Here is a 12,744-nt window from a genome sequence, read left to right on the forward strand (position 1 = left end):
TGGGATGGAGCCCCAGCTCCCTGCTCTGTGGGAAGTCTGATTCTCCCTCTCCCACTCCCCCTGCTTGTGTTCCCTCTCTTGCTGTGTCTCTGTCAAATAAATAAAATCTTATTTTAAAAATTAAAAAAATAGGGGCACCTAGGGGCGCCTGGGTGGCTCAGTGGGTTAAAAAAATAGGGGCGCCTGGGTGGCTCAGTGGGTTAAGCCGCTGCCTTTGGCTCAGGTCATGATCCCAGGTCCTGGGTTCGAGCCCCCGCATCGGGCTTTCTGCTCAGCAGGGAGCCTGCTTCCTCCTCTCTCTCTGCCTACCTCTCTGCCTACTTGTGATCTCTCTCTCTCTCTGTAAAATAAATAAATAAAATCTTTAAAAAAAAATTAAAAAAATAGGGGTGCCTAGGTGGCTCAGTGGTTAAGCCATTGCCTGCAGCTCAGGTCACGGGGTCCTTGGATCGAGCCCTGCATCAGGCTCTCTGCTCAGCAGGGAGCCTCCCCCCACCCCACCCCTGCCTGCCTCTCTGCCTACTTGTGATCTCTGTCAAATAAATAAATAAAATCTTTTAAAAAAATTTAAAAATAAACAAAATCTAAAAAAAAAAAAAAAGGCATCTGCCTTCAGCTCAGGTCATGATCTCAGGGTCCTGGGATCGAGCTCTGCATTGGGCTCTCTGTTTGGCAGGGAGCCTGCTTCTCCCTTAAAAAAAAAAAAAAAAAAAGATCTTATTTATTTGACAGAGTACAAGCAGGGGGAGTGGCAAGCAGAGGCAGAGGCAGAAGCAGGCTCAAGGCAAAAATCCATCAGGGATGCTGGGATCCCAAGGATTGGGGTGTCGTTGTTTTTAAGATTTTATTTATTTGCCAGAGAAAGAAAGTGAGAGAGCACAAGAATACAAGCAGGGGGAGGGGCAGGCAGAGGAAGAAGCAGGCTCCCTGCCAAGCAAGGAGCCCAGTGCAGAGCCTGATGTGGGACTCGATACCAGGACCCTGGAATCATGACCTGAGCTGAAGGCAGATGCTTAACCAACTGAGCCACCCAGGCATCCCAGGATTGGGGTTTTAAGCCCCACATGGGGACAGAGGTTAAGCGGAGGCCCCAGGAACAGCCCAGAATGGAAACCGCACACCTCGCACAAAGCTAGGAGCTGAGAATGGGCTGTCTGTCCTGGGCGCAGAAAACAAGAAAAAAAAAAAAATCCATCCACAGACCTTGGGATACAGTACGGAAGCAAGTCACCCAACAGGGAGAGGATGGGAAAAGCCACAGCAGGAAATCGGAACCCCAAGGTTCTCCAAAGCATGGACTTGGATTCCAACCAAACCTCTGGAATGAACGCCTACTCTGAGAGATTCGTGAATAAAATGGTCAGAAACCTGTGTTGCATGTAAGATGGTGGCAGAAACCAAAGCAAGCTGGCCCCCAGGGATGGCAGAGGAGCCCAGGGGGTTCAGGGGACTCCTGGAGGCAGGAGAAACACAAAGAGGTCAAGAAAACTTCCGCTGGTGAAATGAAACTCACCAGGGGTAAATCCAACCCATTGTACAGATAATAGTAACCACACCGTGCTCCCTCCCTCATGCTGTTTTATAACTGGGGGTTATGCAAGTTACCTAAGGTCAGTTAGCAATCGAAGTGTTTCATTTCTCTGTGACTCCATCTTCTCAGATGGAGAACGAGAATAATTTTAGCATCCCTCCCTCATAGGAGTTGCAAAGATAAAATGAGACACGACCTGTAAAGCACTTATTAGAACAATGCCTGGTACGTAATAATAGTGTTAATACAGGGAAAGTTAAGTTTTAAAGGTTCAGAGATAAAGAAGGAAGAGCGGCTCTTAAAAAAAATGGGACATTATGAAGAAAAAACTGGTGCATTAAGAAAAAGAATTCTGGAGGGGCGCCTGCGTGGCTAAGTCAGTTAAGTGTTGATTCCTGGTTGCAGCTCAGGTCGTGATCTCAGGGTTTTGAGATTGAGCCCCACATCAGGCTCTGTGTTCCATGGGGAGTCTATCTGTCCATTTGCCCCCAAATCCCCACCCCTGCTCATGCTCTCTCTCCCCCTCAAATAAATAAAATCTTAAAAAAAAAAAAAAAAAGAGGGGTGCCTGGGTGGCTCAGTGGTTTGAGCCTCTGCCTTCAGCTCAGGTCATGATCCCAGGGTCCTGGAATTGAGCCCCACATCGGGCTCTCTGCTCAGCAGGGAGCCTTCTTCCCTCTCTCTCTCTGCCTGCCTCTCTGCCTACTTGTGATCTCTATCTGTTAAATAAATAAATCAAATCTTTTAAAAAAAAATGTAGTTTATCATAGAGTAGGCACGATGGCTAGAACTACAGCCAGATTTCTGGATTCACAACTAGCGCTGTGAAGCGCCAGTCATGTGGCCTCAGACATGACACTCAGCCGGACATTTATTTTCCCATCTACAAAATTGCAACAAGGGAGGGTGTCAAGACTGAGTATAGGCTCTGGGATTAAACCGTCAAGAGTTCAAGTGCGGACCCCAGTGAGGCAAGCCGTGGACACATTCCTTAGCTTCTCAGCCTCTGATTCTCAGCTCTGAACTAGGGTTGTTTATGAAGATAAAATGAGCTAATATACAAGTGAGGGAGATGGGCACAGGTCAAGCCATCGGAGGGAGAAGGCCCCTTTGTACCTACGATGCAGCCCTCCCTCCTCTGCTGGATTCCAGAAGCAGATGGGAATACAGGCATCCTCCCTTCCCTCCTCCTCCCATACAAGGGCATTACATCAAAGGATCGGAAGAAGTCATTGAGTTTATTGGGGGAGTGCAAGGGGAGCCAAAGTTTCACTGGTACACACACACACACACACACACACACACACACACACAGAGAGATACACACATCTGAGGCATCGCTGCTCCAGCAGATGACTTGCTCAGGGTCCCAGATTTCAAAATCAGATATGGATCTCTGGGGCCTAAGGAGGCCCAGGCTATGGAGAAGAAATGGTGACGGGGAGGTTCGAGAAGCCCGCACCCTGAGCACCAGGCCTTAGGAACCCTTTCCCCTCTCCCTGCCCGAGAACCAATCCCACCCCTACTCATCTCCCTCTTTCTCCTCCTTCCTTAAAGGGCAGTTCCCAGCTCACCTGGAGGGACTCATCTAGTGCTCCAGGTGCCCATATGACCTCCTCCTCTCCAGGCTGGTTCTGGCCCACTGGAATTATCCATGTCCATGTTCTCATAGGAGTCTGCATCTGATTAGGACCAGGAACAGCATGATACAACTAGAGCCAGCAGGAGGCTGAGAGGGAGGTGAGACCCAGGGCACAAAGGGGACAGAAGCAGAAACACCCACCTTCCTCATGATTGGGACCAGGCTGGGCCCGAACGGAACGGACTTGGGGGGCTGCATACAGGATTCCTCTCATATCCTCATAGGACTGGGAGCCTGCTTGGGCAAGAGAGTTGGAGGCCTAGAGCCATGCTGGGCTCGGGGAAGGGAGATGCAGCCTAAGACACAGAGGGAATCTGAGGGACAGAGGAAGGTGGAGGGCTTGAACCAGCCTGTACCAGGAAGGAGAGAGTAGGGTCGGCGTCAGATTCAGGACCCTTGTTAAGGGTCTGGTCAGATGTGGGTTAGATTATGACCACAGTCAAGAAGAGAACCTGCAGGGGCGCCTGGGTGGCTCAGTGGGTTAAAGCCTCTGCCTTAGGCTCAGGTCATGATCCCGGGGTCCTGGGATCGAGCCCCACATCGGACTCTCTGCTCGACGGGGAGCCTGCTTTCCCCTCTATCTCTGCCTGCCTCTCTGCCTACTTGTGATCTCTGTCTGTCAAATAAATAAATAAAATCTTAAAAAAAAAAAAAAAAGAAGAGAACCTGCAGAGGTCAAAGTCAGAGTCGTGAGGCGGTTGTAGAGACAACTGGGGTCAAGGCTGTGGTTTGTATGGGGCTGGGGTGAGGTGGAAGTCAAAATCCAAGTAGGAATTGCACTGGGATCAGAGCTGATGTTCATAGTTAGGGGTGGGGTAAATACTGGGATCAGGATTGGGGTTGAGGTTAGTGTTAGGATATGATTCAAGGCCAGAATTACACCAGAAGTCAGAGTCAAGGTCAAGATTGAGGTTGAGGTTGAACCTGGAGGCGGGGCTGAGCACCAGGTCAACCCAATCTGCCCAAGACAGGATGGTTCTTAGCATTTCTCACCAAGAGAGGTTGCTTCCCTGCTGGGGTCCCAGGCTGACCCATGAGGGCTCAGGAAATCTAGAGAAGAGAGGGAAGTTATTTCTCCTGGCCTCCAGGTCCCCGATACACACACCCCCCACCCCCCACATTAATGGGACTGTCTTCACACATACCTGCTGTCCTGGTGACTGGCTGGGCCAGCTCTTCATCCTCGTTCTCGTAAGACTCGGCTGCTGCAGGGAAAAAAGAGAACTCCAGGGACCATTCGTGAGCCTTAGGCGCTCCACAGCCGTCTGGGTCCTCCCAAGCCTCCGAGGCCCCGCAAGAACCCTAAATTACCGCTGGAAAAGGAGTCTTCATCCTCAGGACCCAAGGCTCCCTCCTCAGGGTTCTCATAGCCGCTGCCATCTGGTGGAGAAAGAGAGGGGGGTGTCCAGCGAGGGCCCACAGTCCACTGGGGAGAAGGTGGGGGAGCCGCGGGGGGACGCAGTCTTACCCTGGGAGAGTCGGTCCTGCCCGCGGTTGGAGTCATTCTCGTAGAACTCGGAGCCCTCCTCACTGTCTGGCTCCTCGTAGGCCTCCCCTTCCTCTTCTTCTGGGCCTGGGGTTCGGGGATGTGAGTGGGAACCGAGTCACCGCCCCCTTCCTTCAGGCCCCAGCCCAGTATTCCTGCCGCAGACGGCTCCACCATCCCTCACGTGAGGACACTGCCCCCGCACAGCCCCCAATCAATCACCTGCCGGCGGTGGGCTCCGGGACCCCGCTGCTCCAACCTCCGGGACGTCGCTGCGCGGGCTTGCGTAAGACTGGACGGCGGCTCCCAGGCCTGCAGCCCATCTCAGGGCACGTCCTGGCGGAAGGAGGGTTGTAGCGGGAGAGAAGAGATGGGGGCGGTCACGGCTAAGGGTCTGCGAGGCTGGGCAGGGGACGGGAAACTACCGGCTCCAACCGGGCCTTTGACTCTGGGCCCCGAACCCTCGCCCTGGGCGGGGAGGGCGGGATCTACACCTGGGGGCGCGGCCTCAGTCTCCGGGCTGGGAAGTGCGGCCCTCGGAGCCGGACTTCAGGTCCCGCGCCCTGGGGGCGGGGCACTGAGCTCTGGGGGCGGGCTCAGGTGCTAGGAGCGGGGCTCGAATCTGGGCGGGACTCCGCGTCCCAGGGGCGGGCTCTTTTTTTCTGAAGGCGGAGCTCCAAACTTGGGGAGGCTGGGCGCTCCGGGGATTGGAGTTACGAGAAAAGGGGTGGGGCTCTAGCTCGGAGAGAGACCTGGCGGTGCCTCCTACCTGTGCCAGAGGTGGGCGTGGGAAGCGAGAGCACGTTCCCGTACTGATTGTGGGCCCCGCTTCCCGGGGGAGGCGTCACTTTGAAGAACCTGGCGGAGAGAGCGGAGTTGCACTGTGAGGCCTGGCCCTCGATTAAAACATAGTCATGTGTATTTAGCTCCTCTGTTCTTCCTCAGCCTGCAGAGGGCTCTGGGATCACTCCCAGGAGATCTTCACAAGGGAAGGTAGCTTTAGAGCTGGGCTTTGAAGCTTGGGTGGTATTTCAACGGTAAAGGAAAGGAAACAGTAAGTGCAAAGCATTGAGCAAAAGTGCAGGGATGGGAGACTGCGGGGGCGCTGGCGTCATTACCTTCTGGTGGGATCGGTCATTCGCTTTCTTTTCCTCCTGAGTATTAGGGCTGGTGAGAGTTAAGGGGCGTGATCAGAGGAGGCAGGGTGAGGATTGGCGGGGCTCTGGGGAGGTCCCTTGGGTCAATGGAGGGGAGGGGACTTAAAAGTCCAAGGGGCCCGGTAAGTTTGGAGGGCGGTTAGAGGTATGGGAGGAGAGAGGTGGTTGCTGGAGTAGCGGTTATGAGCTGTACTGGGGAAGATGGGTAAGTTGGGCAGAGGGGCTGGGGGACATGACTGACCTCTTCGAAGTCGAAGAAAGCTCACCAGGGAACCCAGGCAGAAGATCAGGTAAAGTAATGGCACAACAGGGACCTTCCAGCCACCAGTCTCCAGCAGCCAGTACCGTATTGCTGAGGAGAAGCAGCAATGAGACGGGGACCCCAGGCTGGCGTGTTGGTTCCCAGCCTCAAGACCTCAAAGGGCCAGAAGTCTGGGAGACATGGACAAGACACAGATCCTCAAAATGACAAGCTACAAGGGGGAATGGCCTCCCTCCCTCTGAGGTCAGGGACTGCGCCCCAGAGCCTGAGCTGGGGCCTGGGGCAGTATCTGTGCAACAAACCACGACCATAGTCAGACTCTATGTTAGGATTCAGGGGAGCGTGATGATAAGCTTCCTGCTGCAATTGAGGACAGTCGTGTGCAAAGTAAAGGTCAGAGTCAAGTTCACAAGATTAAAGGTGGGAAGCAGCAATGTCCTGGAGGGAAGTGTGGAGTTAAAGTCGAGGTTGAGTTTGAGAACTGTCGTTAGGGTAGCATGGGAGGATTGAGTTAAGGGAGACAGAAGGAGCAGCACACTGTGACCAGTCTGATGGATAGATGGGTGAGGAAAAGGAAGGATACCCAGGTTCCTGGCTTCGGCCCGTGGGCAGGTGGTAGTGGCTTTCATATACTCAGAGACACCCAAAACACTACGCTTGGGGAAGATGTCACCGATGTCGCCTTTGGTTTTGTATATGTTGAGCAGGGACATCAGATGACAGGAAATGGCCGGGCTTGAGGTGTATGGAGCCTGGAATTGAATCACTAAGGCATGGTGGCCTAAGGAGGTCAGACAGAAAGAGAGTGTAGACAAAGACAAGAGAAAGTGCTGAAGGGATAAGATGATGCCTCAGAGCTCCAACAGTGAAAAGTCGGGGAGGGAGGAAGACCCTAGAGAATGGGAAGGAGCAACCAGTGGTAGGAAAAGACCCAGAAAAGTAGTGATTTGGAAACAAGGGAGAACAGAGGTAGAGTCAGTGGTCAGTATAGAAGCCGGGATTTGGGGTGGGTCTGGTACTAGCTCTCAGTTTGGGGGTGCCAAGGTTGACCGACTCCCAGTTCTTCCCAGTAGCCCCCACCCAGGTGCCCCACAATTGAGAGAAACTCTACCTGAATGGGCAGTGACCTTCAGCTCCATCTCCGTGGTCATGTTGCCGTGGTAACAACGATAGATGCCAGCATCTCGAACAGTGGCCTGGGGCAGCAACAGAACAGCCCCTCCCCTGAGGGTGCCCAGGACCCACATCTCTCTGCCTGGGGCGTCCTCCCTCAGGTTTAAGCTCAGCAAGGAGATGTTATGCTTCTTGGGGCGCACGTGGGTCCAGGAGATGGGGCCTCTGGCCACGGAGGCAGGGGGCACCTCACAGGGCAGCCAGAATGTGGAGCCAGGGGCCACGGTGAGGTCTGGGGCAGGGAGAGCCAAGGCTAGGAAAGTGTCAGCCTTGGGGTCTCCTCCCCACAAACCCTCCAGTTCCCAGTCACCGTCCCCCATCCCTGGAATCCCTACTTCCTGGCATCCTCCCGGCACCCTACCTTGCTTGAGGCTCTGATTCAGACTGTCCCTGGGCAGGGCACATTCAGGGTCGGTCTCCCAGATCTCAGGGTGGTCTTGGGCCCACACGTACAGCTGGGAGCTTGTGGGATAGCCAGAAGGCGGCTTGGGGCCCTCTGAGGACCTGTTCCCCAGGCTGCAGCCTGAGTCATTTAGGGCCGAAGCATTCCACCGGAACACCTCCCCTAGGAAAAGACCCAGAACCAGATACGGACACATCCAGGAGAGGCGAAGACATACAGAGACCCAGAAAAGCAGAGACAGAGACGAAGACCCAGAGAGAGACGAGAGTGAAACACAGAACAGCTCAGGGTTGAAGTCATGAAGCCGCAGGAGCTCTGAGGAGCCACCTAGAACAGCTGCATGCCTGTCCCTCGGCCCTTCCACACCCTCCCTACAAATCCGTTTTTGCCGGTCCGCCTCCATCTACGTTGGGCCTCCCTCTTCTCATCCACCCCTCCCTGCCCCAGCCCAGACCTCACCACTGCCTGCCACGCTGACTGTCCAGCCAGACTGCCAGGCCTGCTCGGAAGGGGGCCCCAGCTGGCACAGGTAGAAGCCCCCCATCTGGTCGGAGACGTTGAAGACAAGCAGCTGGACCCCCAGGGACCCCTTCTGGATGACCACGTCTTGGGGCCTGAGACCTGACTGAGGTCTCTGAAACCAGGCCTCCCGCTCAGGGGGACCATCTGAGGGACGGTTGAGACATGGTAGCTCAGCTTTGCCTCCCTCTGAGGAGAGAGAGAGGGAGGGAAGAGAGGAAATCTTCACCCTCTTGATTCCTCACACCAGGTTATTACCCAACGACTCCACCAGCTGCGAGTGGAAGAGCTCTCAGAGTCCTCCCAGCCCCTCCCTGAATTTTACAGATAACAAAATGAAGGCCCGGAGAGGGTAAGTGACTTGGCCAAGGGCACCCAGCCAGACCGGAGTTTCCAGCCCCAACTCTTTTCCATCTGTACCTTCTGGACATACCTTTAGCCATCACCAGCAGTGTTTTCTGGGGCCTGACTCCCTCGGGGGTAAGGAAGAGGAGGAAGAAGAGAAGGAGAGGAGGTGGCATGGCGGCCAGACTCCCCAGGGCACCCAGCTTGGCCGCGCGGGGGATGCTGGGGCAGGCGGGGGCCTGGGGGGGCACTGAACCATGAGTGTCTGTGGGGGCGGGCGGGCGGGCAGGCAGTCCCCTGAGGGAGGAAGGGGTGGTCACACCTTCAGTCCCCTTCTCCATGCACGCCTCCAGACCCACAAAACTTGTCTCCTCCCTGCCACACTTTTATTTTCATCCGGACGCTTACCACCGTGTGAAAATGACCTTGGCTGTGTGTCTGCTGGTTCACTTTCTGTTCCTCCCACTAGAATGTAAGCCCTTCGGGGCAGAGCCTTGGTCGTGCTCAACACTGTACACATCATAGCTCTGGGATGGTTCTTGGGGCATCACAGGCACCCAATAAATATTTGTTGAATTGAGTGGCTGCACACAGTAGGCCTTCAGTTAATGGGAGACAGTCCCAGCCAGTGGCTGAGAGCACAAGCCAGGTTGTGTGCTCAGCCATCCTGAGATGATCAGTGCCCTTTAGTGTCCCACTTCTCCAGGAAGCCTCTGCTTCAGTTATGGAAGGAACCCATTTGGAGGGGAAATCGAGGCCCCCCAAAGGGCAGGGTATTGCCTGAGCTCACACAATGAGCTGGTGGTCTAATAAGCACTAGAACTCAGGGGTCCTGACTCTGAAATCTGTGCTTCCACCCCTCACCGCCCCAGTCTCTCTCCTCCTTCCTCCTCTAGCTCTCTCTCTCTGCCTGTGTGGATGTTATGTCCATCTTTCACTCTGCTGTCACTCAGGGAAAGGGGTCCAGAGACCCAGGAGACCTGCTCACTCGGTTGCCGGTTCCCAGGCCCAGCTCGCTAGGCTGCAGCTTCCTGTTTGCTCTAGGCAAACCCCAGGGGACCCTCCAGCTGGCAGGGCCCCCACTTCCCTTGGTTGGGTTGGGGTGGCTTGGAGGGGGAGAGTGAGGCATTGGGGAATGCAGAGGGTTAAGTGGCAGGACCCCGTTTGCCTTTCAACAAAACCTCTCCAGTCCCCTTCCTTAACTTTTAGGTGGCCTGGGGGCCAGTTTCCTGACTGGAGCGGATCAGTCCCCAGCTCTGAATGCTGTGGTGGCTTTTTCCGTGCTTCAGATAAACACTGCAAACCATGGCCTCCAAAAGCCTGAGTGAGGCTGCCGTGAACTACAATTCCCACCTCAGTCCTCCACTGCTCTGCCCCTCACTCCACACAAAACCTTCGCGCTTGCTTCTCTTCCTCCTGGATCCCTCCTTGGCTCTTTGCTCCCCTGGCTCCTTTTCATCCCTCAGGCCTCCATTCAAATGTTACTTCCTCAGAGAGGCCTTTCCTGACCCCCTTGGTACTTTTGATTTCACACCCCTGTTTTATTTCCTTCCCAGCATTTGCCCAATTCCCAAACATGCTTGCTTCTTTGTTGATCTCTCATCTGCTTCCTGCCCCAGAATGTTCGCTGGCTCTTCCACACCAGGGATCTTTCCTGTCTTGTTCTCTGGCATCTAGTAGGTGCTCAGTAAGTATTTGTTGGATCTAGTGGAAAGGTTCATAAAGGGAAACTAGGCCAGGAGGGGGAGCTCTCATGCTGAACCACTTCCCCAAATATAAGAAGCTAGGTCAGTTGCAGACCCAACAGAAAACCCCTCATAGGAAAGAGTTGTCAATTACAGGCCCCAACAGGAAAAGATGTACATCTGTGGTTGCATGTCCTACGAGAAATTGATCACCCCTGCAACTCAGCCAATGAGAAACCATCATCACCCTGAACTGCTTTTCTCCAATGGACTTTCTTCCAAACAACTCCTCCCAACTTTCTCCTTCTTTTCCCTAAAATAACATTCCTCTCCCTTGTTGGTGGGGCCAGCCTATAGTTTTGCTGTAGCTTGCTTATCCTGAATTGCTATTCTGAAATCAACTCAGTTATTGCCACGAAAGTACCTTTTATTTTTAAGGTCCACAAAAGGAAGGAAATTAGGAAGAGCAAAAGAAAACGTTCTCTTCACTTCCCTCACATGCACTCAAGTCACCAAGGCTAGTCCAATTTTCATCCTCAATATTTCTAGGATCCACTTCCTCCTCTTTTTGGACTCTTCCCTTCCCAACCTTCATCAGCCTCTTTTGTGAGGTGTCTTTTGTCCCTTTTGCTTTCTACCTACACTCTACAGAGAAAGAACTTCCCTTGGTATTAGTCATGTGTATCTCCTGCTCAACAGCCTTCAAAGGCTCCCAGGGTCTCAGGATAAACTCCAAGCCTGATAGCTGACTGGAACCTTATCGTCATCATTTCATCTTTTTTTTAAATATGTTTTTTAAAGATTTAATTTATTTATTTGACAGACAGATCACAAGTAGGCAGAGAGGCAGGCAGAGAGAGAGAGAGGAGGAAGAAGGCTTCCCACTGAGCAGAGAGCCTGATGAGGGGCTCCATCCCAGGACCCTGCGATCATGACCTGAGCCAAAGGCAGAGGCTTTAACCCACTGAGCCACCCAAGCGCCCCATCATTTCATCTTCTTCTCAAGAAACTCTGCCTCACACACAGAGAATCTTAATCTTAGGGCAGTCAGCTACTGAGGGCAGTAAGCTGATTGGGATTTATACGCAAGAGTTAACCTGGCCAGATTTTTTAAAGTTTATTTATTTGCTTTAGTGATCGCTACACCCATCCTGGGGTTTGAACTCATGACCTGGATCCTGAGATTAAGAGTCACTTGTTCCTTGGACTGAGCCATCCAGGGGCCCTCATCTGGCCAGGTTTGCATTTTCTAAAACTCCTGATGGATGCAGTGTGGAGGGGAGATTAGAGGGAGGCCAGAGAGATCAGTAAGGAAAGTGTTCCTTCCTTCGTTCATTCTTTTATTCACCAAATGTTTATTTACTTTTTTTTTTTTTTTTAATCAGGCACTGTGCTTAGTGCTGAGGAAACAGCAGGGGATAGGACACCTCATGGAGCTTTGACTCAAGTTTTGGGAACTTGGAACGGGAAAGGGTGACAGGTAAACAAGTTAATCAATAAACAATTTCAGATGGCAAGGAGTCATCTAATAGTGGACAGGTGATAGAGGTAGCTAGCTACTTGAAACAGGATGGTCAGGGAAGGCCTCATTGAGGAGGTGGGGAAAAGCTTAGTATGTTCAAATAAGGTCATGCTCAGTTTTGTTAGGAACTGTCACACTTTTTTTTTTAAAGTTTATTTATTTAAGTAATAAATACCCAACGTGGGGCTCAAACTTGGGACCAAGAGTTACATGCTCTTCCAACTAAGCCACCAGGAACCCCAGAAACTATCATATTCTGTTCCAGAGTGACTATAACATTTACATTTACCATCAGGAATATAAGAGAACTCCAGTTTTTCCCCATACCAACCAGCATTTGGTATCATCATTCTTTTTAAATTTTAGCCATCCGGGTAGGTCTGTAATGGTATCTCCTTGTAGTTTTAATTTGCACTTCCCTAATGGCTGATGATGGTGAACAATTTTTCGTGGGCATATTTGCCATCTGTGACATCAGTCAATTGTCTATTCCTGTCCTTTGCCCATTTTCAAAACTGGATTGAACTGGAAGATTTCAAGCTGACACATGTTTTTGCAAAGATCACTCTAGTTGCTTTGAGAATTAAAGGAGCCAAAAGGCGCCACAGGGGAGCACTAAGGAGGTGTTGTGGAAGCTCAGGAGACAGAGATTGTGTTACTGCAGGAGAAAAAGAAAGACGGACACCTTCTGGAATATTCAGTTCTTTGGAGGTAGAGCTTACAGGACATAAAGGCTGCTGGAATGTACTTCACAGTGGTAGGAACGGATTTGGGAGAATGGGAATCAAGATTCTGGACTTGAGTTTGGGCTGCCCGTCACCCTCCAAAGGAAGATGTCGGGTCGCCCGTCGGACGGCTCACAGATAATGAGACCTCGATTTAGGGCAGTGGCCCAGGGAGGAGAGGAGGGATTTGAGAGGCACAGGGAGGGGGCGGGGGGATAAGCAGCAAACTCTGACTGGTTGAGTATCAAGGTGGGGGTGGGGACGCCGAAGTTTCTGATTTCTCCGACGGACTAC

At 52.6% G+C, this 12,744-nt stretch overlaps 1 protein-coding gene across 5 annotated transcripts; it reads right to left on the reverse strand.

Annotated features, from left to right (window-relative positions):
- Positions 1-2,750: 2,750 nt before the first annotated feature.
- Positions 2,751-8,738, reverse strand: CD19 (CD19 molecule). Of its 5 annotated transcripts, none has more exons than XM_047714493.1 (15): positions 8,607-8,738; positions 8,114-8,362; positions 7,613-7,816; positions 7,190-7,483; positions 6,058-6,168; positions 5,778-5,826; positions 5,429-5,517; positions 4,882-4,995; positions 4,642-4,746; positions 4,485-4,553; positions 4,319-4,375; positions 4,167-4,223; positions 3,315-3,407; positions 3,106-3,213; positions 2,751-2,949 (listed from the first exon to the last, which is right to left on the reverse strand). In XM_047714493.1, the coding sequence occupies exons 1-14, from the start codon at positions 8,692-8,694 to the stop codon at positions 3,116-3,118; spliced, it is 1,677 nt and encodes a 558-aa protein (XP_047570449.1). In that variant the 5' UTR covers positions 8,695-8,738; the 3' UTR covers positions 2,751-2,949; positions 3,106-3,115. The 5 variants fall into 5 exon arrangements, with proteins under 5 accessions (XP_047570449.1, XP_047570448.1, XP_047570447.1 ...); XM_047714492.1 differs by having other exon boundaries at positions 4,319-4,378; XM_047714491.1 differs by having other exon boundaries at positions 4,319-4,378; positions 6,058-6,165; positions 7,190-7,504.
- Between the last annotated feature and the right edge of the window lie 4,006 nt (positions 8,739-12,744).

Source organism: Lutra lutra, chromosome 18, assembly GCF_902655055.1.
Source record: "Lutra lutra chromosome 18, mLutLut1.2, whole genome shotgun sequence".
Taxonomy (NCBI): Eukaryota; Metazoa; Chordata; class Mammalia; order Carnivora; family Mustelidae; genus Lutra; species Lutra lutra.

Bases quoted from the DNA above. Each gene is read 5' to 3' on its own strand.
- CD19 (XM_047714489.1), bottom strand. From the start codon at position 8,694: ATGCCACCTCCTCTCCTTCTCTTCTTCCTCCTCTTCCTTACCCCCGAG. The intron at 7,817-8,113 runs GTGAGGTCTGGG...GTCTTTTCCTAG, and splicing joins AGTCAGCGTGGCAGGCAGTG to GGGAGGTGTTCCGGTGGAAT. The intron at 4,224-4,318 runs GTATGTGTGAAG...TCTCTTCTCTAG, and splicing joins GCCAGTCACCAGGACAGCAG to ATTTCCTGAGCCCTCATGGG.